The sequence below is a fragment of the Oncorhynchus gorbuscha genome, linkage group LG22 (genome assembly GCF_021184085.1).
Source record: "Oncorhynchus gorbuscha isolate QuinsamMale2020 ecotype Even-year linkage group LG22, OgorEven_v1.0, whole genome shotgun sequence".
Lineage (NCBI taxonomy): Eukaryota > Metazoa > Chordata > Actinopteri > Salmoniformes > Salmonidae > Oncorhynchus > Oncorhynchus gorbuscha.
Window position 1 is genome coordinate 50,173,474 of NC_060194.1, and position 24,335 is coordinate 50,197,808.

Here is a 24,335-nt window from a genome sequence, read left to right on the forward strand (position 1 = left end):
GTTTTTTTTAAAACAACAAATACAATTCCATGTACAGATAAATAGTTAAGCAGTTAGATTAAATAACTCCTTTTGTAAGAATCATTTTAAAACATTTAACATGAAACCGGTGAATTAACACTCCTCAGTTAGCAGGCTCAGTTGAGCTTAAACCCAAATGGTAGCAAAAACTAACTAGCAGAAATTGTTAACAAGTTAGAAATGATTTAAACACACTTTGCTGTAGGCTACTAGTTAACAAAAAATGATGTATGTCTATAAAATATATTCACCCCACCCAGTATTGTAATCAAAACTTACCAGAAAGCATGTAGTCCTTGGCTCAGACAGTGTAGTAGCGTGGGCTCAATAGCATCTCATTAGTGTGCAAGATCTTGAGAATCAGCTGTACATGTGATGGAAGAGTGCACTGTGCATGCAGAGGGTTGCAATTCCATTGAATTGGGGATAGTTTAACCAAAATATGGCATAAGACCTAGAATTGCCTTATGTGTATCCCACAAAAAAATGTTCAAGGTTATAAGCTAACTTAAAAAATTAAAATGTATTTAAGCAAAAGTCTCCAAATTCCGGGGCTGAACTTCCCATGGACAAATCCGGGAATATTTCAGACCCTTTGCAACCCTAGTAGAAGGATTTATTAGGGGTTTATTCTCGCTGAAGAACACTCCACGGTGTTCACTTGTATCGAGGTGGAGTGCGATTTGCTATCAACAACATTGAGGCGCCATCAGTCGACGCTTGTAAAAATGTACATTGTGAAAAACCCTGACCTGGACCTATGTTTGTTATGTACAACAATGTGCCATTCACTGAGATGAGTAACACAAATGAGGGGAAAAACTCAGTGGTTGTATTTGGGAAGTTTTAAATATATATATTTTTTAGTATTAATTCCTGCACACTGGGGGAGAAATGTGATTGTACAGAACAAACATAGTTACAGGTAATCGTTTTCTTACAAGCATCGACTGACGGTGTTTCAATGTTGTTGCAAATCACGCGACCAGTTATCAGAACTCAACTCCACCTCGATAAAAGAGAACAGAGCGCTCAGCGTTCCTCGGCTAGACTTATTCGGGCTAACGTTTTCAGGTAACACAATTCTGGCATACCAGTCACTTCCCAATGTGATGTGTTGTATCTGCGGTATGAATGTTGGTGTTTCCAGGTGATCTGTTGGAGAGCAGTAGCCAGTATGGCGTGGTCTGTCCTGCTGCTGCTGCCCACCACAGCTCTGTTTGTCCTTCTCAGCAGATTCAGCCTGTTTCACCCCATACTATGGATATCAGGTAAGAGAAGCTTTCACAAGCCAATACACTCACCTAGTACACGATGTCAAAATGTATTAGTTCACTCCAGTCAGACTAACTTACCTTACTGTAGTCGTTCACTGGTTGTGTAGCCAGTCAGACTAACTTACCTTACTGTAGTCGTTCTCTGGCTGTGTAGCCAGTCAGACTAACTTACCTTACTGTAGTCGTTCTCTGGCTGTGTAGCCAGTCAGACTAACTTACCTTACTGTAGTCGTTCTCTGGCTGTGTAGCCAGTCAGACTAACTTACCTTACTGTAGTCGTTCTCTGGTTGTGTAGCCAGTCAGACTAACTTACCTTACTGTAGTCGTTCTCTGGTTGTGTAGCCAGTCAGACTAACTTACCTTACTGTAGTCGTTCTCTGGTTATGTAGCCAGTCAGACTAACTTACCTTACTGTAGTCGTTCTCTGGTTGTGTAGCCAGTCAGACTAACTTACTGTAGTCGTTCTCTGGTTGTGTAGCCAGTCAGACTAACTTACCTTACTGTAGTCGTTCTCTGGTTGTGTAGCCAGTCAGACTAACTTACCTTACTGTAGTCGTTCTCTGGTTGTGTAGCCAGTCAGACTAACTTACCTTACTGTAGTCGTTCTCTGGCTGTGTAGCCAGTCAGACTAACTTACCTTACTGTAGTCGTTCTCTGGCTGTGTAGCCAGTCAGACTAACTTACCTTACTGTAGTCGTTCTCTGGCTGTGTAGCCAGTCAGACTAACTTACCTTACTGTAGTCGTTCTCTGGTTGTGTAGCCAGTCAGACTAACTTACCTTACTGTAGTCGTTCTCTGGTTGTGTAGCCAGTCAGACTAACTTACCTTACTGTAGTCGTTCTCTGGTTGTGTAGCCAGTCAGACTAACTTACTGTAGTCGTTCTCTGGTTGTGTAGCCAGTCACCTTACTGTAGTCGTTCACTGGTTGTGTAGCCAGTCACCTTACTGTAGTCGTTCTCTGTGTTGTCTGCTTCTAGAATGCTTTGCCTTGTTGACCAGTGCCAGTAGATAGATATATATAGATAGATATAGATATATATATATATTCAGCAGCCTATTAATAATGTGTTGTCTGCTTCTAGAATGCTATTAATGATGTGTTGTCTGCTTCCAGAATGCCTGTCCCTATTGACCAGTGCCAGTGCCATCTTCTCCTTCATTCTGCTATGTGGAGTGGTATTGATGGTGGGCTTCTTCAACCTGGAGTATTACACAGGTGAGCCAGTAGCTGAAGGGTTCTCCCAGGGGATCACATTTCTGAGTGGAAGGAGCCTGAGGTGATTGCTGCACTCCATGTCTTGAGATTGAATCAGGCTATGGAGGTGCCAATGTCCTGGGACAACAGTCACCCTGTACATGGAGGTGCCAATGTCCTGGGACAAGTCACCCTGTATATGGAGGTGCCAATGTCCTGGGACAACAGTCCCAGCCTTCACCCTGTTTTACTAATTGATTAATTGATTCCCACCAGTCGTCCCATCCATCGCCTGTTCCAAGATCGCCCTCCTGGGTCAGGTGCTCCACCCCCGTCAGTTCGTCCACTCACTGGTGCACTGCATCATGGGTGTTGTAGTAGCGTGGTGTTGTGCCTTCACCATCGGAGGGCGCTACAGGTCCTTGGGGCACCCCTGTACACAGGATGAGAGGTGAGACACCACACATGTTTAGGTTTACCTGGCATACACACAGGAATGGAAATTAATTTAAATATAGATTGTATTTACAATGGTGTTTGTTCTTCACTGGTTGTGCTTTTCTTGTGGCAACAGGTCACACATCTTGCTGCTGTGACGGCACACTGTGGGATTTAATTTTTATTTCACCTTTATTTAACTCGGCAAGTCAGTTAATTAAGAACAAATGATTATTTACAATGACGGCCTAGGAACAGTGGGTTAACTGCCTTGTTCAGGGGCAGAACGACAGGTTTTTACCTTGTCAGCTCTGGGATTCAATCCAGCAACTTTTCGGTTACTGGCCCAATGCTCTAACCACTAGGCTACCTGCCTATTTCTCCCAGTAGATATGGGAGTTTGGCAAAATGTGATTTATTTTCAAATTCTTTGTGGATCTGTGGGGAATATGTGTCTCTAATATGGTTATACATTGGGCAGGAGGTTAGGAAGTGCAGCTCAGTTTCCACCTCATTTTGTGGGCAGTGAGCACAAAGCCTGTCTTCTACATAGTCAAAGCTTTCCTTAAGTTTGGGTCAGTCACAGTGGTCAGGTATTCTGCCACTGTGTACTCTCTGTTTAGGGCCAAATAACATTCTAGTTTGCTCTGTTTCTTTGTTAGTTATTCCAAATGTGTCCAAGTAATTATCTTTTTGTTTTCTCATGATTTGTTTGGGTCTTGTTGTGTTGCTGTCTTGGTGCTCTGTGGGGTGTGTTTGTGTTTGTGAACAGAGCCCCAGGATCAGCTTGCTTAGGGGACTCTTCTCCAGGTTAGTTTCTCTGTGGGTAATGGCTTTGTTATGGAAGGTTTGGGAATCACTTCCTTTTTTAGGTGGTTGTAAAATTTATTTTCTGAATTTTGATAATTAGTGGGTATCGGCCTAATTCTGCTCTGCAGGCATTATTTGGTGTTTTGTGTTGTACACGGAGGATATTTTTGCAGAATTCTGTATGCAGAGTCTCAATTTGGTGTTTGTCCCATTTTGTGATTTATTGGTTGGTGGACCCTAGACCTCACAACCATAAAGGGTAATGGGTTCTATAACTAATTCAAGTATTTTTTGCCAGATCCTAATTGGTATGTCGGATTTGATGTTCCTTTTGATGGCATAGAATGCCCTTCTTGCCTTGTCTCTCCGATCGTTCACAGCTTTGTGTAAGTTACCTGTGGTGCTGAGGTATGTTTCGTTTTTTTGTGTGCTCTAGGGCAACGGTGTCTAGATGGAATTTGTATTCGTGGTCCTGGCAACTGGACCTTTTTTTTGGAACACCATTATTTTTGGCTTACTGATATTTAATGTCAGGGCCCAGGTCTGACAGAATCTGTGCAGAAAATCTTGGTGCTGCTGTAGGCCCTCCTTGGTTGGGGACAGAAGTACCATATCATCAGCAAACGGTAGACATTTGACTTCAGATTCTAGTAGGGTGAGGCCGGGTGCTGCAGACCGTTCTGGTGCCCTCGCCAATATTTTGAAATACATGTTGAAGATGGTGGGGCTTAAGCTGCATCCCTGTCTCACCCCACGGCCCTGTGGAAAGATGTGTGTTTGGGCAATTTTTTTTTGTGTACATTGATTTTATAAAGTCATGTTTTTTTCCTCCCCCCAACACCACTTTCCATCAATTTGTTTTGCAGGCCCTCATGCCAAATTGAGTAGGAGGATTTTTTTTAATCAACAGAGCATGGAGACGTTGGCTTTTTTTGTTTTGCTTGTTTGTTTCTTCACTTATGTTGAGCTGATTTCTGACGTGCTGTTCCTTTTTTTTCCGTATTGTTGTAGTGACTCACCATAGTGAAGGTGTAGACTCAGGTTTTCCGTAGTGTATTTCTGTATTGTTGTAGTGACTCACCATAGTGAAGGTGGAGACTCAGGTTTTCAGTAGTGTATTGTTGTAGTGACTCACCATAGTGAAGGTGTAGACTCAGGTTTTCCGTAGTGTATTGTTGTAGTGACTCACCATAGTGAAGGTGGAGACTCAGGTTTTCAGTAGTGTATTGTTGTAGTGACTCACCATAGTGAAGGTGTAGACTCAGGTTTTCAGTAGTGTATTTCTGTATTGTTGTAGTGACTCACCATAGTGAAGGTGGAGACTCAGGTTTTCAGTAGTGTATTTCTGTATTGTTGTAGTGACTCACCATAGTGAAGGTGTAGACTCAGGTTTTCCGTAGTGTATTTCTGTATTGTTGTAGTTACTCGCCATAGTGAAGGTGTAGACTCAGGTTTTCAGTAGTGTATTTCTGTATTGTTGTAGTTACTCGCCATAGTGAAGGTGTAGACTCACGTTCTCTGGATCTCTGTTTTTGGTTGGACAGGTTTCTCAATTTACGTCTTAGGTTTTGCATTTCAACACCATTTGTCATTGTTAATTTTGTTGACTTTTTCAAAAGATTTGATAGGGAAGCTGAGAAGTCAAATATACTGTTTAGGTTTTCTACTGCCAAAATTACACCTTCGCTATTACAGTGGAATGTTTTGTCTAGGAAATTGTCTTGAAGGGATTGACGTTTTTGGTTGATTTCTTACTACTTTCTTATTTCTTTTCTTTCTTTTTTCTTCTTCGATGCCTCATGATTGAGCAAAGCTCCGTTCAAATATATCTGTCTGTCTGTTGTGTTGGTTACAGTAGTAGTGGTCCTGAGATGTGCCTGAATGAATACCACCTGGTGCTGCTGCTCGTGGGGGCCTTCATTGGCTACAGCCACAGCCTGGTGGGAGTGGTCTACAACATGAACTACGTTTCTTTCCACACCATGCAGGTACATACTGTCTCTTTACTTCCTATCTCTTCTTATCCTGGGCCCGGTTTCCCAAAAGCATCTTAAATTTAATGTCTACCCAAAACCACTAATTCCTGTGTTTTAGTGTTTAATACCACTATGTGAGAATAATATTTTTTGTGAACAGATGTTTCATTATAATAAGGTTAGTGGCAATTTGTGGAAATCTGTTGCAGCTCAAGTCGTTTACAAAACCTTCAATGCTGCCTGGCTTGCTGGCTGGCTGGGTGGGTGACTGGGTGGGTGACTGGGTGGGTGGGTGGGTTCTTGGCTGGGTGGGTGACTGGCTGCCTGGCTGGCTGGCTGGCTGGCTGGGTGGGTGGGTTCTTGGCTGGGTGGGTTCTTGGCTGGGTGGGTGGGTGGCTGGGTGGGTGGCTGGCTGACTGACTGGCTGGCTGGCTGGCTGGCTGGCTGGCTGGCTGGCTGGCTGGCTGGGTGGATAACGTTGCTCGTTATTAATCGACTGGTTGACACCACTCGTAGAACAGCTGAGTTTGTCCTCAGATGCTTTTTTGCCCTTCAGAAGATCTCCGCTAAACATTTACCATATAAACATATACTGTATACCATATAAACATATACTATATACTATATAAACATATACTATATAAACATATACTATATAAACATATACTATATAAACATATACTATATACCATATAAACATATACTATATACCATATAAACATATACTATATACCATATAAACATATACCATATAAACATATACTATATAAACATATACTATATAAACATATACTATATAAACATATACCATATAAACATATACCATATAAACATATACCATATAAACATATACTATATAAACATATACTATATACTATATAAACATATACTATATACCATATAAACATATACTATATACCATATAAACATATACTATATAAACATATACTATATACCATATAAACATATACCATATAAACATATACTATATACCATATAAACATATACTATATACCATATAAACATATACTATATACCATATAAACATATACTATATAAACATATACTATATAAACATATACTATATACCATATACACATATACTATATAAACATATACTATATACCATATAAACATATACTATATAAACATATACTATATAAACATATACTATATACTATATAAACATATATTATATAAACATATACTATATAAACATATACTATATAAACATATACTATATACTATTTACCATATAAACATATACTATATAAACATATACTATATAAACATATACCATATAAACATACTATATACCATATAAACATATACTATTTACCATATAAACATATACTATATAAACATATACTATATACCATATAAACATATACTATATAAACACATACTATATACCATATAAACATATACTATATACCATATAAACATATACTATATACCATATAAACATATACTATATACCATATAAACATATACTATATAAACACATACTATATACCATATAAACATATACTATATACCATATAAACATATACTATATACCATATAAACATATACTATATAAACATATACTATATACCATATAAACATATACTATTTACCATATAAACATATACTATATAAACATATACTATATACTATATACCATATAAACATACTATATACCATATAAACATATACTATATAAACATATACTATATACCATATAAACATATACTATATAAACATATACTATATACCATATAAACATATACTATATAAACACATATAAACATATAAACACATACTATATACCATATATATACTATATACATATAAACATATACTATATACCATATAAACATATACTATATACCATATAAACATATACTATATAAACATATACTATATACCATATAAACATATACTATATACCATATAAACATATACTATATACCATATAAACATATACTATATACCATATAAACATATACTATATACCATATAAACATATACTATATACCATATAAACATATACTATATACCATATACATATACTATATACCATATAAACATATACTATTTACCATATAAACATATACTATATACCATATAAACATATACTATATACCATATAAACATATACTATATAAACACATACTATATACCATATAAACATATACTATATACCATATAAACATATACTATATACCATATAAACATATACTATATACCATATAAACATATACTATATACCATATAAACATATAATACACTGCTCAAAAAAATAAAGGGACACTTAAACAACACAACGTAACTCCAAGTCAATCACACTTCTGTGAAAACAAACTGTCCACTTAGGAAGCAACACTGATTGACAATAAATTTCACATGCTGTTGTGCAAATGGAATAGACAACAGGTGGAAATTATTGACAATTAGCAAGATACCCCCAATAAAGGAGTGGTTCTGCAGGTGGGGACCACAGACCACTTCTCAGTTCCTATGCTTCCTGGCTGATGTTTTGGTCACTTTTGAATGCTGGCGGTGCTTTCACTCTAGTGGTAGCATGAGACGGAGTCTACAACCCACACAAGTGGCTCAGGTAGTGCAGCTCATCCAGGATGGCACATCAATGTGAAATGTGGCAAGAAGGTTTGCTGTGTCTGTCAGCGTAGTGTCCAGAGCATGGAGGCGCTACCAGGAGACAGGCCAGTACATCAGGAGACGTGGAGGAGGCCGTAGGAGGGCAACAACCCAGCAGCAGGACTGCTACCTCTGCCTTTGTGCAAGGAGGAGCACTGCCAGAGCCCTGCAAAATGACCTCCAGCAGGCCACAAATGTGTGTATGTCTGCTCAAATGGTCAGAAACAGACTCCATGAGGGTGGTATGAGGGCCCAATGTCCACAGGTGGGGGTTGTGCTTACAGCCCAACACCGTGCAGGACGTTTGGCATTTGCCAGAGAACACCAAGATTGGCAAATTCGCCACTGGCACCCTGTGCTCTTCACAGATGAAAGCAGGTTCACACTGAGAACATGGGACAGACGTGACAGAGTCTGGAGACGCCGTGGAGAACGTTCTGGTGCCTGCAACATCCTCCAGCATGACCGGTTTGGCGGTGGGTCAGTCATGGTGTGGGGTGGCATTTCTTTGGGGGGCCGCACAGCCCTCCATGTGCTCGCCAGAGGTAGCCTGACTGCCATTAGGTACCGAGATGAGATCCTCAGACCCCTTGTGAGACCGTATGCTGGTGCGGTTGGCCCTGGGTTCCTCCTAATGCAAGACAATGCTAGACCTCATGTGGCTGGAGTGAGTCAGCAGTTCCTGCAAGAGGAAGGCATTGATGCTATGGACTGGCCCGCCCGTTCCCCAGACCTGAATCCAATTGAGCACATCTGGGACATCATGTCTCGCTCCATCCACCAACGCCACGTTGCACCACAGACTGTCCAGGAGTTGGCAGATGCTTTAGTCCAGGTCTGGGAGGAGATCCCTCAGGAGACCATCCGCCACCTCATCAGGAGCATGCCCAGGCGTTGTAGGGAGGTCATACAGGCACGTGGAGGCCACACACACTACTGAGCCTCATTTAGACTTGTTTTAAGGACATGACATCAAAGTTGGATCAGCCTGTAGTGTGGTTTTCCACTTTAATTTTGAGTGTGACTCCAAATCCAGACCTCCATGGGTTGATAAATTTGATTTCCTTTGATAATTTTTGTGTGATTTTGTTGTCAGCACATTCAACTATGTAAAGAAAAAAGTATTTAATAAGAATATTTCATTCATTCAGATCTAGGAAGTGTTATTTTAGTGTTCCCTTTGTTTGTTTGAGCAGTGTATACCCTTCATATTGAAATAAGTGGCATGTTGAGTTGCATTTGTATGCTACGTTGTCATGTTTTGTCTTCAATATATTTCATGATCTGTAACAACGTGTGCAGTGATGTGCTGAATGAATCTGTGATTTTTGTGCATTTTTATTGGGTAAGCATTAGAAGAAGCTGCCTCTGTTTGCAGCCGTTAAGTGGTAATCTCTCTCTAGGAGCTGATCTGGCATCAGTTTTGATGCATGGTGAACGTTCTCTGTGTGGTGTTTTGTGAAACTCATGCTACATAATCGTCCGTTGTAGGAACGCTGCATCGTTAAAACACTCGTAAGCTTAAGCTCTATCGGGAAACTGGGCCCAGGTAGGGAGAACTCTCCTGTCCCCTCTTCCCAGAGATCTCCTGTCCCCTCTTCCCAGAGATCTCCTGTCTCCTCTTCCCAGAGATCTCCTGTCTCCTCTTCCCAGAGATCTCCTGTCCCAGAGAAACGCCTAGTGTATAAAACTATAAGATAATGGATGACTGTTACACTGCTGGGTTGTGTTCAGGAGATACAATGTGTTGAAAGTGAAACACAGGTGCTACCGGAATCTGTCCAATAACAACATGGAATATTGTTTTCAGTTACATAATGTTTTCCTACAGTGTGCTCTACTGAACATAACCCATCAATGTCTACTACTGTTGGGTATTATAGTTTCTGTGACCTTTGATAGCACTTCCTGATGTCTCATAACAACATCGTGCCATGTTCTCCTCAAGCTGCTGAGGGGAGGACGGCTCATAAGGAGGTCTGGAATGGAGTCAATGGAATCGACCTCATGGAAACCACATCTTTGTTTGATTCCATTTACTCCATTCCAGACTTTATCATGAGCCCTCCTCCCCTCAGCAGCCTCCACTGCTGTGCTTTCATGTTTCAGCAATACAAGTACCTCCGCTTCAAGGGAGCTCTGCCCCGAGTGGTGAAGGCCAGTACTGTTCAGGCTCTCTGCTGTCTCAGGACCTTCCTCCTGCTGTATTTCTTCATGGGTAAGGAGACCAGTCAGGCATGGCTTTGTGTACGAGCTATTCAGTGGGGTGTCTCCCTGTTCAGTGCTGTACCAGGCTCTCTCTGTTCTGTAGTCAAAAGATATTGATGTTTATCTCCCTGTCTTTCAGGATATGCACCACGAGCCTGGATCTGTAAAACACTTGACCTCAGCATCAACAGGTTAACCTCACAGTATTATTTAAATCTGCCCCCCCCCCTCTACTGCTAGGCAGCTGACCCCACCCCTCTACTGCTAGGCAGCTGACCCCACCCCTCTACTGCTAGGCAGCTGACCCCACCCCCTCTACTGCTAGGCAGCTGACCCCACCCCCTCTACTGCTAGGCAGCTGACCCCACCCCTCTACTGCTAGGCAGCTGACCCCACCCCCTCTACTGCTAGGCAGCTGACCCCACCCCCTCTACTGCTAGGCAGCTGACCCCACCCCCTCTACTGCTAGGCAGCTGACCCCACCCCTCTACTGCTAGGCAGCTGACCCCACCCCTCTACTGCTAGGCAGCTGACCCCACCCCTCTACTGCTAGGCAGCTGACCCCACCCCCTCTACTGCTAGGCAGCTGACCCCACCCCTCTACTGCTAGGCAGCTGACCCCACCCCCTCTACTGCTAGGCAGCTGACCCCACCCCTCTACTGCTAGGCAGCTGACCCCACCCCTCTACTGCTAGGCAGCTGACCCCACCCCTCTACTGCTAGGCAGCTGACCCCACCCCCTCTACTGCTAGGCAGCTGACCCCACCCCCTCTACTGCTAGGCAGCTGACCCCACCCCTCTACTGCTAGGCAGCTGACCCCACCCCTCTACTGCTAGGCAGCTGACCTCACCCCTCTACTGCTAGGCAGCTGACCTCCCCTCACCCCCTCTACTGCTAGGCAGCTGACCGCCCCTCACCCCTCCTGCTAGGCAGCTGACCGCCCCTCACCCCTCTACTGCTAGGGAGCTGACCGCCCCTCACCCCTCTACTGCTAGGGAGCTGACCGCCCCTCACCCCCTCTACTGCTAGGGAGCTGACCGCCCCTCACCCCCTCTACTGCTAGGCAGCTGACCGCCCCTCACCCCCTCTACTGCTAGGCAGCTGACCGCCCCTCACCCCCTCTACTGCTAGGCAGCTGACCGCCCCTCACCCCTCTACTGCTAGGGAGCTGACCGCCCCTCACCCCCTCTACTGCTAGGGAGCTGACAGCCCCTCACCCCTCTACTGCTAGGGAGCTGACCGCCCCTCACCCCTCTACTGCTAGGCAGCTGACCGCCCCTCACCCCTCTACTGCTAGGGAGCTGACCGCCCCTCACCCCCTCTACTGCTAGGGAGCTGACCGCCCCTCACCCCCTCTACTGCTAGGCAGCTGACCGCCCCTCACCCCCTCTACTGCTAGGGGACTCCTCATATTCCTTTCCTAATGTATTTTCAGTCCTACGTTGAGTTTCCAGGGAAACTGGACTGTTGATGTCAACATGGAATGGTACATGAATCAAGACAGACTAAACAGATGACAGGAGTGTTCTGGTCTCCCCCTCCCAGTTCAATCCATTCCCTGGACAGTGTGTCTAGTCTATTGGACCTGTCCCTCCTGTACCACCTGTGGATCAGTGGGACCTTCCTCCTCCTCACCTGGTACATCACAGTGCTGCTCTTCAGGATCTTTGTTACCGAGGTACATATAACTCCCCTGACCCCTCTATAACGCCTCGATCAGACCGACAGCCGCGTTGCGTTTCTGGTACACCAGATCGGAACGCTGTGTTTGCCTTGCAGAGGCAGGGGCGGTACGTTCTGCTTGGTGCGTACCTCGGATTCATCATATCTGTCTGAGTAGACTTGACAGAAATGGTAGCAAAAAGGGTGAATGTTGAACTTTTGTTGCACACACCTCCAGTCAAAATGTTGGATTAGATAATGAAATAAGTTTGACTGCAGTAGTTATTACGTAGAATTGATTAAATGACGCTGTCGGTCTGATCGGAGCGTAACCTTCACTGTACTACTGACCCTAACCTCTGACCCTAACCCTCATCCTCCTAACCCTCACCTGGTACTGTACATCACTGTACTGCTCCTCAGGGCCTGACCCTAACCCCTGACCCTCATCCTCCTAACCCTCACCTGGTACTGTACATCACTGTACTGCTCCTCAGGACCTGACCCTAACCCTCATCCTCCTAACCCTCACCTGGTACTGTACATCACTGTACTGCTCCTCAGGACCTGACCCTAACCTCTGACCCTCATCCTCCGAACCTTCACCTTGTACAAAACATCACTGTATTGTTCTGTTGGGGGTGGCGGTAGGGACTGCCCTCTCTGTGGGGGGTAGGGACTTCCTCTCTGTGGGGGGGTAGGGACTGGCCCCTCTGTGGGGGGTAGGGACTGGCCCCTCTGTGGGGGGTATGGACTGGCCCCTCTGTGGGGGGGTAGGGACTGGCCCCTCTGTGGGGGGTGGGGACTGGCCCCTCTGTGGGGGGTGGGGACTGGCCCCTCTGTGGGGGGGTGGGGACTGGCCCCTCTGGGGGGTGGGGACTGGCCCCCTCTGGGGGGGGGTAGGGACAGGCCCCCTCTGTGGGGGGTAGGGACTGGCCCCTCTGTAGGGACTGGGGGGTGGGGACTGGCCCCTCTGTGGGGGGTGGGGACTGGCCCCTCTGTGGGGGGTGGGGACTGGCCCCCTCTGTGGGGGGTGGGGACTGGCCCCTCTGTGGGGGGGTGGGGACTGGCCCCCTCTGTGGGGGGGTGGGGACTGGCCCCCTCTGTGGGGGGACTGCCTACAGGGTTGGGAATTAACTGAATAATCAATTAGCCTACATCCCAGACCACTCAGCTAAGTGTTTTGAGTTCTCACTTCCTCAGCGGGTGAATAATACAGACAAACGATATACACAAAGATGTCCATAAAATACATCTAATAATTCTGGATCCTATTTTGACAGGTTGTACATTTTAAAATATAAATCGTACATTCCCAGAATGTGTTCTATGACATCGGCTACCGTCTCCGTTCTAATATATATAATAATAATATATGCCATTTAGCAGACGCTTTTATCCAAAGCGACTTACAGTCATGTGTGAATACATTCTACGTATGGGTGGTCCCGGGGATCGAACCCACTACCCTGGCGTTACAAGCGCCATGCTCTACCAACTGAGCTACAGAAGGCACTGGAAAACAATCTGTCTATTGTTGATAGTATACTAAAAGAAGGCTAGCCTTGAAAAGGAGTCGTTGAGAGGAGGGGCCACGTCTTATTTTGAGATGTGAAAATAATTATTCAAATGACAGGCCTACTTTAGAAACGGAAATGAATGTGGTGTAATTGTAAGGAATAGTCTTCCTAAATTATATTATTATACAGATTTAAATACAGTGTTACTAAATCACATTACAGTTTCACATGTGCCAAATACAACCGGTGTAGACCTTACATGATCATAAACAGACTAGCAGCAGGGTGATCATAAACAGACTAGCAGCAGGGTGTTCATAAACAGACTAGCAGCAGGGTGTTCATAAACAGACTAGCAGCAGGGTGTTAGCTGAGTATATGTGGGACATGATCATAAACAGACTAGCAGCAGGGTGTTCATAAACAGACTAGCAGCAGGGTGTTCATAAACAGACTAGCAGCAGGGTGTTCATAAACAGACTAGCAGCAGGGTGTTCATAAACAGACTAGCAGCAGGGTGTTCATAAACAGACTAGCAGCAGGGTGTTCATAAACAGACTAGCAGCAGGGTGTTCATAAACAGACTAGCAGCAGGGTGTTCATAAACAGACTAGCAGCAGGGTGTTCATAAACAGACTAGCAGCAGGGTGTTAGCTGAGTGTTATAAACATATGGGACATGATCATAAACAGACTAGCAGCAGGGTGTTCATAAACAGACTAGCAGCAGGGTGTTCATAAACAGACTAGCAGCAGGGTGTTCATAAACAGACTAGCAGCAGGGTGTTAGCTGAGTGTATATGGGACAAATCAAATCAAATTTTATTTGTCACATACACATGGTTAGCAGATGTTAATGCGAGTGTAGCGAAATGCTACTAAATGCATGCTCTTCAACCGATCGCTACCCGCCCACCCGACTAGCATCAATACTCTGGACGGTTCTGACTTTAGACGGTTCTGTGGACAACTACAAATACCTGGGTGTCTGGTTAGACTGTAAACTCTCCATCCAGACTCACATTAAACATCTCCAATCCCAAATTAAATCTATAATTGGCTTCCTATTTCACAACAAAGCCTCCTTCACTCATGCTGCCAAACATACCATCCTACCGATCCTCGACTTCGGCGATGTAATTTACAAAATAGCCTCCAATACTCTACTCAACAAATTGGATGCAGTCTATCACAGTGCAATCCGTTTTGTCACCAAAGCCCCATATACTACCCACCACTGCGACCTGTACGCTCTCGTTGGCTGGCACTCGCTTCATACTCGTCTCCAAACCCACTGGCTCCAGGTCATCTACAAGTCTCTGATAGGTAAGGCCCCGCCTTATCTCAGCTCACTGGTCACCATAGCAACACCCACCCGTAGCACGCGCTTCAGCAGGTATATCTCACTGGTCACCCCCAAAGCCAACACCTTCTTTGGAACGAACTGCACAAATCACTGAAGCTGGAGTCTTATATCTCCCTCTCTAACTTTAAGCGTCAGCTGTCTGAGCAGCTTACCGATCAAACCAGTCAGTCCATCATGTTGCATGCTAACTACACAGAGGATGTTAACACGGTCACTGGAGACCACTGTCCCAACTGGACTAGATACACTAACTACACAGAGGATGTGAACACGGTCACTGGAGACCACTGTCCCAACTGGACTAGATACACTAACTACACAGAGGACGTGAACACGGTCACTAGCAACAACCGCTGTCCCAACTGGACTAGATACACTAACTACACAGAGGACGTGAACACGGTCACTAAGAACAACCGCTGTCCCAACTGGACTAGATACACTAACTACACAGAGGACGTGAACACGGTCACTGGAGACCACTGTCCCAACTGGACTAGATACACTAACTACACACTGAACACGGTCACTGGAGACCACTGTCCCAACTGGACTAGATACACTAACTACACAGAGGACGTGAACACGGTCACTGGAGACCACTGTCCCAACTGGACTAGATACACTAACTACACAGAGGACGTGAACACGGTCACTGGAGACCACTGTCCCAACTGGACTAGATACACTAACTACACAGAGGACGTTAACACGGTCACTGGAGACCACTGTCCCAACTGGACTAGATACACTAACTACACAGAGGACGTTAACACGGTCACTGGAGACCACTGTCCCAACTGGACTAGATACACTAACTACACAGAGGACGTTAACACGGTCACTGGAGACCACTGTCCCAACTGGACTAGATACACTAACTACACAGAGGACGTTAACACGGTCACTGGAGACCACTGTCCCAACTGGACTAGATACACTAACTACACAGAGGACGTGAACACGGTCACTGGAGACCACTGTCCCAACTGGACTAGATACACTAACTACACAGAGGACGTTAACACGGTCACTGGAGACCACTGTCCCAACTGGACTAGATACACTAACTACACAGAGGACGTGAACACGGTCACTGGAGACCACTGTCCCAACTGGACTAGATACACTAACTACACAGAGGACGTGAACACGGTCACTAACAACAACCGCTGTCCCAACTGGACTAGATACACTAACTACACAGAGGACGTGAACACGGTCACTGGAGACCACTGTCCCAACTGGACTAGATAGATAATACACAGAGTCACTAACACGGTCACTGGAGACCACTGTCCCAACTGGACTAGATAGATAAGTACACAGAGGACGTGAACACGGTCACTGGAGACCACTGTCCCAACTGGACTAGATAGATAAGTACACAGAGGACGTGAACACGGTCACTGGAGACCACTGTCCCAACTGGACTAGATAGATAACTACACAGAGGACGTGAACACGGTCACTGGAGACCACTGTCCCAACTGGACTAGATAGATAAGTACACAGAGGACGTGAACAGGTCACTGGAGACCACTGTCCCAACTGGACTAGATAGATAAGTACACAGAGGACGTGAACACGGTCACTGGAGACCACTGTCCCAACTGGACTAGATAGATAAGTACACAGAGGACGTGAACACGGTCACTGGAGACCACTGTCCCAACTGGACTAGATAGATAAGTACACAGAGGACGTGAACACGGTCACTGGAGACCACTGTCCCAACTGGACTAGATAGATAAGTACACAGAGGACGTGAACAAGGTCACTGGAGACCACTGTCCCAACTGGACTAGATAGATGAGTACACAGAGGACGTGAACACGGTCACTGGAGACCACTGTCCCAACTGGACTAGATAGATAAGTACACAGAGGACGTGAACACGGTCACTGGAGACCACTGTCCCAACTGGACTAGATAGATAAGTACACAGAGGACGTGAACAAGGTCACTGGAGACCACTGTCCCAACTGGACTAGATAGATAAGTACACAGAGGACGTGAACACGGTCACTGGAGACCACTGTCCCAACTGGACTAGATAGATAAGTACACAGAGGACGAGAACACGGTCACCGGAGACCACTGTCCCAACTGGACTAGATAGATAAGTACACAGAGGACGTTAACACGGTCACTGGAGACCACTGTCCCAACTGGACTAGATAGATAAGTACACATACTGATACAATGTACTTTGTATTTAGTGGTCCAACAAGGATCGAGGGAATGTTAGGAAACATTCTTCTTGGACCGGAGCGTTCTGAAGCACCAGCCAGAGGGTAGCTTCTAGAACTGCAGGTGTAGAGGGTGGGAGGGGTCGCCAACGACAGCCAGTGGCTTCTTATTGGTTGCCTTGTGGAACAGACTGCTCAAATGTGCCTGGGGTCGACCAATTACTTTGCTGGCTTTGTTTGCTATTCTGGTCAGTTTGCTTTTGCTCAGATTACCATACCAGACTGTCAGATTGAACGTGAGAATGCTCTCCACCAAGCTGCTGGACTCCCTGCTTCTCTACCAGTCTAGTCCTGGACGGACATACCTGCTTCTCTACCAGTCTAGTCCTGGACGGACATACCTGCTTCTCTACCAGTCTAGTCCTGGACTGACATACCTGCTTCTCTACCAGTCTAGTCCTGGACTGACCTACCTGCTTCTCCACCAGTCTAGTCCTGGACTGACCTACCTGCTTCTCTACCAGTCTAGTCCTGGATTGACCTACCTGCTTCTCTACCAGTCTAGTCCTGGACTGACCTACCTGCTTCTCTACCAGTCTAGTCCTGGACTGACCTACCTGCTTCTCCACCAGTCTAGTCCTGGACTGACCTACCTGCTTCTCCACCAGTCTAGTCCTGGACTGACCTACCTGCTTCTCCACCAGTCTAGTCCTGGACTGACCTACCAGTCTAGTCCTGGACTCTACCAGTCTAGTCCTGGACTGATCTACCAGTCTAGTCCTGGACTGATCTACCAGTCTAGTCCTGGACTGATCTACCAGTCTAGTCCTGGACTGACCTACCAGTCTAGTCCTGGACTGATCTACCAGTCTAGTCCTGGACTGACCTACCTGCTTCTCTACCAGTCTCTGCTAATCATTTTTCTGGATGCAGTTCGATTCCCAACCGTTGTTCTCTCGGAAGTGTGCACTTCTAACCTATCTGCTTAGTACCGTAGACGAGATCATTCCACACGGACTCTGATATGATAATGATTATTTCTTGCAGGTTTACAGTTTTCCTGTCCAGTCCACATTCACAGAGGACGCCCACCAGTGCCTGCCCAAAGTTATCACTGGCACGCAACCAATGATACTGAAGGTAAGCATTTCGCACCAATTTAACAATGGAAACATTACAGGATCATCATCCCTGTTACGAGTAACTTTGAACAAAGGAAAACAAAATCAAATCCTCTGTTCCTAGCCCTCTGGTTAACTCTACCTCTGTCCTGTCAGTTCCTAGCCCTCTGGTTAACTCTACCTCTGTCCTGTCAGTTCCTAGCCCTCTGGTTAACTCTACCTCTGTCCTGTCAGTTCCTAGCCCTCTGGTTAACTCTACCTCTGTCCTGTCAGTTCCTAGCCCTCTGGTTAACTCTACCTCTGTCCTGTCAGTTCCTAGCCCTCTGGTTAACTCTACCTCTGTCCTGTCAGCTCCTAGCCCTCTGGTTAACTCTACCTCTGTCCTGTCAGCTCCTAGCCCTCTGGTTAACTCTACCTCTGTCTTGTCAGTTCCTAGCCCTCTGGTTAACTCTACCTCTGTCCTGTCAGTTCCTAGCCCTCCAGGACCTGGCTCTGCTGTCTCAACATTCTCCTTCTAGACGTCTGGAGGTGTTCAGTCTCAGCCAACCAGGTGACCTCGCTGCTCTGCCTGCATAAATACATCTAATGGATATTTATACTTTCACATTACAGACTGACTTCATGTGTCTCATTACTGACAGTAAAACAAAAAGAGCACTGTCTACACTGTTGACATGGGAAATGTCTCTGAAACATCAACTGACTCTGCAGTATGCATAATGCTCTTCTGTCTGGTAGTCCCGGGGCAATGTTCCCTGGTAGTCCCGGGGCAATGGATTGTCCATAGCCAAAGTCGCCCATTTCTGACTATTTTAAACCTAACCTTAAATTACCCCCGAGCCGATCTCCGTGTTCCAGTGGAAATCGAATTAGTTGAATAAATTCCCCATTTTAAGATATCTGGTTAAACTATAGATACAGGGCCTTCAGAAAGTATTCACACCCCTCTACTTAATCCACATTTTCTTGTTACAGCCTGAATTCAAAATGGATTACATTTTTAAAAATTCTACCCACAATTCCTCATAATGACAAGGTGAAAACATGTTTTTAGAAATTTTGCCGCATTTATTGGAAATGAAATACAGAAACCTTATTTACGTAAGTATTCACAAATCTGAGTTAATACTTTGTAGAAGCACCTTTTTGGCGGCGATTTACAGCTTTGGCCTTTTTGTCTGTATCAGCTTTGGCCTTTTTGTCTGTATCAGCTTTGGCCTTTTTGTCTGTATCAGCTTTGGCCTTTTTGTCTGTATCAGCTTTGGCCTTTTTGTCTGTATCAGCTTTGGCCTTTTTGTCTGTATCAGCTTTGGCCTTTTTGTCTGTATCAGCTTTGGCCTTTTTGTCTGTATCAGCTTTTCACATCCGGATTTGGGGATTTTCTCCCATTTATTCCTTGCAGATTTTCTCAAGCTCTGTTAAGTTAGATGGGGAGCGGTGGTGAACAGCAATCTTCAAGTCTTTCCACAGATTTTCAATGGGGTTCAAGTCTTTGGCTGGGCCACTCAATGACTTACACATTTTTTGTTCTGAAGCCATTCCAGCATTGCTTTGGCTGTATGCTTGGGGTCATTGTCCTGCAGGAACGTAAATCTTCAACCCAGTCTAAGGTCGTTTGCTCTCTGAAGGTTCTCTTCAAGGATTTGCCTGTATTTGGCTCCATTCATGGTTCCCTCTGTCCTTATTAGTCTCCCAGTCCCTGCTGCTGAAATGCATCCCCATAGCATGATGTTGCCACCACCATTAATTTATTTTATGTCACCTTTATTTAACCAGTTGAGAACAAGTTCTCATTTACAACTGCGACCTGGCCAAGATAAAGCAAAGCGGTGCGACAAAAACAGAGTTACACATAAACAAACGTACAGTCAAAAACACAATAGAAAAATCTTTATATGGAGTAAGATTGGAGAGGTAAGGCAATAAATAGGCCACAGTGGTTAAATAATTACAATTTAGCAGAAGATTAAAGTGCAAGTAGAGATACTGGGGTGCAAAGGAGCTAAATAAATAACAATATGGGGATGAGGTAGTTGGATGGGCTATTTACAGATGGGCTGTGTACAGGTACAGTGATCTGTAAGCTGCTCTGACAGCTGGTGCTTAAAGTTAGTGAGGGAGATGAGTCTCCAGGGATCTTCAAATTCTAAATCGAATAGCTAAATGATCCTTGACCATCAGCTCTGTAGAACCCTGGGCACTTTTTTTGTTGCAAATTTGAGTCGTTTATGAATTTTAACGATCTAGACAATTTTGACTTTGTGGATGTAGAGTCTAGAGAAATGTTTCCCTTTCTGTATGTAATTCCTGGAAGGTAACTTTGTCGTTCTGTGTTTTCCCCAGGCGGTCACCCTCACATCTGGACGGCCCTGAGTAAGGAGTGTCTGTCTCTGTTGTCTGACCTGACTGAGCGGCTGGTAGCCCACCATGACACTGTAGCTACTAACGGACGAGCCAAGTCCCAGTCTACAGGGGGCAACAAGCGGTCCACCACCTCCTCGGAAGGCTCCGGTAGCTACACCGCTCTGTCTCTCTCTCTGAAGAACATTATTACACTGCTTTCAGAAAGTATTCAGTCCCACTTGACTTTGTCCCCATATTTCATTACAGCCTTATTCTGAATTAAGTTGTTGTTCCCTTCAAATCTACACACAATACCCCCTGATGACGTCACGATACCCCCTGATGACGTCACGATACCCCCATAATGACGTCACGATTCCCCCATAATGACGTCACGATTCCCCCATAATGACGTCACGATGCCCCCATGGTGACGTCATAATGCCCCCATGGTGACGTCACGATGCCCCCATGGTGACCCCATCCCCCATGGTGACGTCACGATGCCCCCATGGTGACGTCACGATGCCCCCATGGTGACGTCACGATGCCCCCATGGTGACGTCACGATGCCCCCATGGTGACAAACAAAAGCAGGTCTTTAGAAATGTTTAACTTTATGACAAAATTTAAAACTCGAAATCACATTTACATGAGACCATTTACTCAGTACTTTGTTGAAGCACCTTTGGCAGCGATTACAGCATCGAGTTTTCTTGGGTATGACGCTACAAGCTTGGCACAACTGTATTTGGGGAGTTTCTCCCATTCTTCTCTGCAGATCCTCTCAAGCTCTGTCAGGTTGGATGGGGAGCGTTGCTGCACAGCTATTTTCAGGTCTCTCCAGAGATGTTTAGATCGGGTTCAAGTCCGGGCTCTGGCTGGGCCACTCAAGGACATTCAGAGACTTGTCCCGATGTTACTCCTGCGTTGTCTTGGCTGTGTGCTTTGGGTCGTTGTCCTGTTGGAAGGTGAACATCCGCCCCAGTCTGAGGTCCTGAGCGCTCTGGAGCAGGTTTTCATCAAGGATCTCTCTGTACTTTGCTCCGTTCATCTTTCCCTCGATCCTGACTAGTCTCCCAGTCCCTGCCTCTGGAAAAACATCCCCACAATATGATGCTGCCACCACCATGCTTCACCGTAGGGATGGTGCCAGGTTTCCTCCATTGCTCTGTTTGGCTGGGCAGCCAGCTCTAGGAAGAGTCTTGGTGGTTCCAAACAAGAATGATGGAGGCCACTGTGTTGGGGACCTTCAATGCTGCAGACATTTTTGGTACCCTTTCCCAGTTCTGTGCCTCGACACAATCCTGTCTCGGAGCTCTGCGGACAATTCCTTCGACCTCATGGCTTGGTTTTTGCTCTGACATGCACTGTCAAATACATTATATAGACAGGTGTGTGCCTTTCCAAATCATGTCCAATCAATTGAATTTACCACAGGTGGATTCCAATCAAGTTGTAGAAACATCTCAAGGATGATCAATGGAAACAGGATGCACTGGAGATCAATTTAGAGTCTCATAGCAAAGGGTCTGAATACTTTTATTTATTTACATCAGTTTATTATTTTTAATAGATTTGGAAAAAATTCTGAACCTGTTTTTGCTTTGTCATTTTGGAATGTTGTGATGTCATTTTGGAATGTTGTGATGTCATTTTGGAGTGTTGCGATGTCATTATGGGGTGTTGCAATGTCATTATGGGGTGTTGCAATGTCATTATGGGGTGTTGCAATGTCATTATGGGGTGTTGCAATGTCATTATGGGGTGTTGCAATGTCATTATGGGGTGTTGCGATTTCATTTTGGAATGTTGCGATTTCATTTTGGAATGTTGCGATTTCATTATGGGGTGTTGCGATGTCATTATGGGGTGTTGCGATTTCATTTTGGAATGTTGCGATTTCATTTTGGAATGTTGCGATTTCATTTTGGAATGTTGCGATTTCATTATGGAATGTTGCGATTTCATTTTATGGGGTGTTGCGATGTCGTTTTGGGGTGTTGTGATGTCATTATGGGGTGTTGTGTGTAGATTGAGGATTTTTTTTAAACGTAATGTTACAAAATGTGTAAGAAGTAAATACGCTGTGGTATCTGTGTATAGTGTAATCAAAACATACAGTAAAAAAAAAAAAAAATATTTTTCTATATTTAAGCAATAAGTCACCTCAGGGGGTTTGGTATATGGCCAATATACCACGACTAAGGGCTGTTCTTAAGCACGACGCAACACGGAGTGCCTGGATACAGCCCTTAGCCGTGGTATATTGGCCATATACCACAAACCCTGAGGTGCCTTAATGCTGTTATAAACTGGTTATCAACGTAATTAGAGCAGTAAAAATAAATGTTGTCATACGGTCTGACACCTGTCAGCCAATCAGCATTCAGGGCTCGATCCACCCAGTTTAAAATCGTGTTTACATTCTAGAGAACATTCTGAACCAACGTCAAACCGTGGTCTGCCAATCAGCATTCAGGGCTCTAACCATGGTCAGTGGTCAGCCTATCATGTGATGTGCAACTTTTTTGTTTTACAGCCTTGGATTAACACAGTCCTCTAATCAACTGCTCATCAAGACCTTGATTAGTCAGCGGTGTTAGTGCACGGCCTGCTCACTCTATCTCCCCAGAACCAGGGTTGCGTATAGTATGTAAGTCCTTTAAAAACACCCCTCTGACACCCTCTATTCCTCCAGTAACTTCTGTCGGTATGGAGGATATGAAGACTCCTCGGCCCGGCGCCCTGATCAGAACCCCTGGCTCAGTGTTCTTGCGTTCCTCTGTCGGGTCGGGGCTGCGAACTCCCCTGACCATCCCCTTTACCCCGGACCTAGACAGCCCCTTCTCCTCCCCCGCCCTGCGGCGGCTCACTGGCCCCCTGGAGCCTCAGGGGGCCCTGTCCCCCGGCTTCAGCTCCATCCAGAGCCCTCACGTCATGAGGAGGGGCCCCAAACTCTGGTCTGCTTCTACAGGTGAGGGACAGCCCAGGGGTCACACATGGCTGGTTTTACCGATGGACCAGAGTAGTATTTCACTATACTGCTTTTGCTACTATGAGCCATGGGACTGCATAGTATGAGTGGTATCATATTTAATCACTTTAATTATTTGTAAATATTGCATCACCCATCTCATATGTACTGTATTCTAAACTATACCACTGTATCTTAGTCCAATGCTGCTCTTTTATTTATTTATTTATATACACACATACTTAATCCATTCCTTACCTAGATTTACGTGTATTTTGGGTATATGTCGTGAAACTAACACGGAATCAAAACCGGCTGCGTGCGCCATCGTGCATATATTTATTTTGTTCCCTGACAACAAACGTGATCATGACACGCAGGTTAAAATGTCAAAACAAACTCTGAACCAATTACATTAATTTGGGGACAGGTCGAGAAGCATTAAACATTTATGGCTAGCTAATTTGTCCTATTTAGCCAGCTTGCTGTTGATCGCTAATTTGTCCTGGGATATAAACATTGAGTTGTTATTTTTACCTGAAATGCACAAGGTCCTCTACTCCCGACAGTTAATCCACACATAAAA

General features: G+C 44.9%; 1 protein-coding gene across 2 annotated transcripts in view; it reads left to right on the forward strand.

The window, feature by feature from the left end:
* The window catches only part of ndc1 (NDC1 transmembrane nucleoporin), a 33,548-nt gene that overhangs the window by 4,104 nt on the left and 5,109 nt on the right, over positions 1-24,335 (forward strand). The window contains exons 2-12 of one of the 2 annotated variants that reach the window (XM_046320839.1): positions 1,172-1,292; positions 2,413-2,514; positions 2,770-2,944; positions 5,600-5,729; positions 10,470-10,578; positions 10,708-10,759; positions 12,115-12,247; positions 18,356-18,448; positions 18,898-18,979; positions 20,773-20,940; positions 23,474-23,749. In XM_046320839.1, coding sequence (XP_046176795.1) covers positions 1,172-1,292; positions 2,413-2,514; positions 2,770-2,944; positions 5,600-5,729; positions 10,470-10,578; positions 10,708-10,759; positions 12,115-12,247; positions 18,356-18,448; positions 18,898-18,979; positions 20,773-20,940; positions 23,474-23,749 — 1,441 coding nt within the window. Of the gene's footprint in view, positions 1-1,171; positions 1,293-2,412; positions 2,515-2,769; positions 2,945-5,596; positions 5,730-10,469; positions 10,579-10,707; positions 10,760-12,114; positions 12,248-18,355; positions 18,449-18,897; positions 18,980-20,772; positions 20,941-23,473; positions 23,750-24,335 lie in introns of both variants that reach the window. The other variant, XM_046320837.1, reaches the window with a different exon arrangement.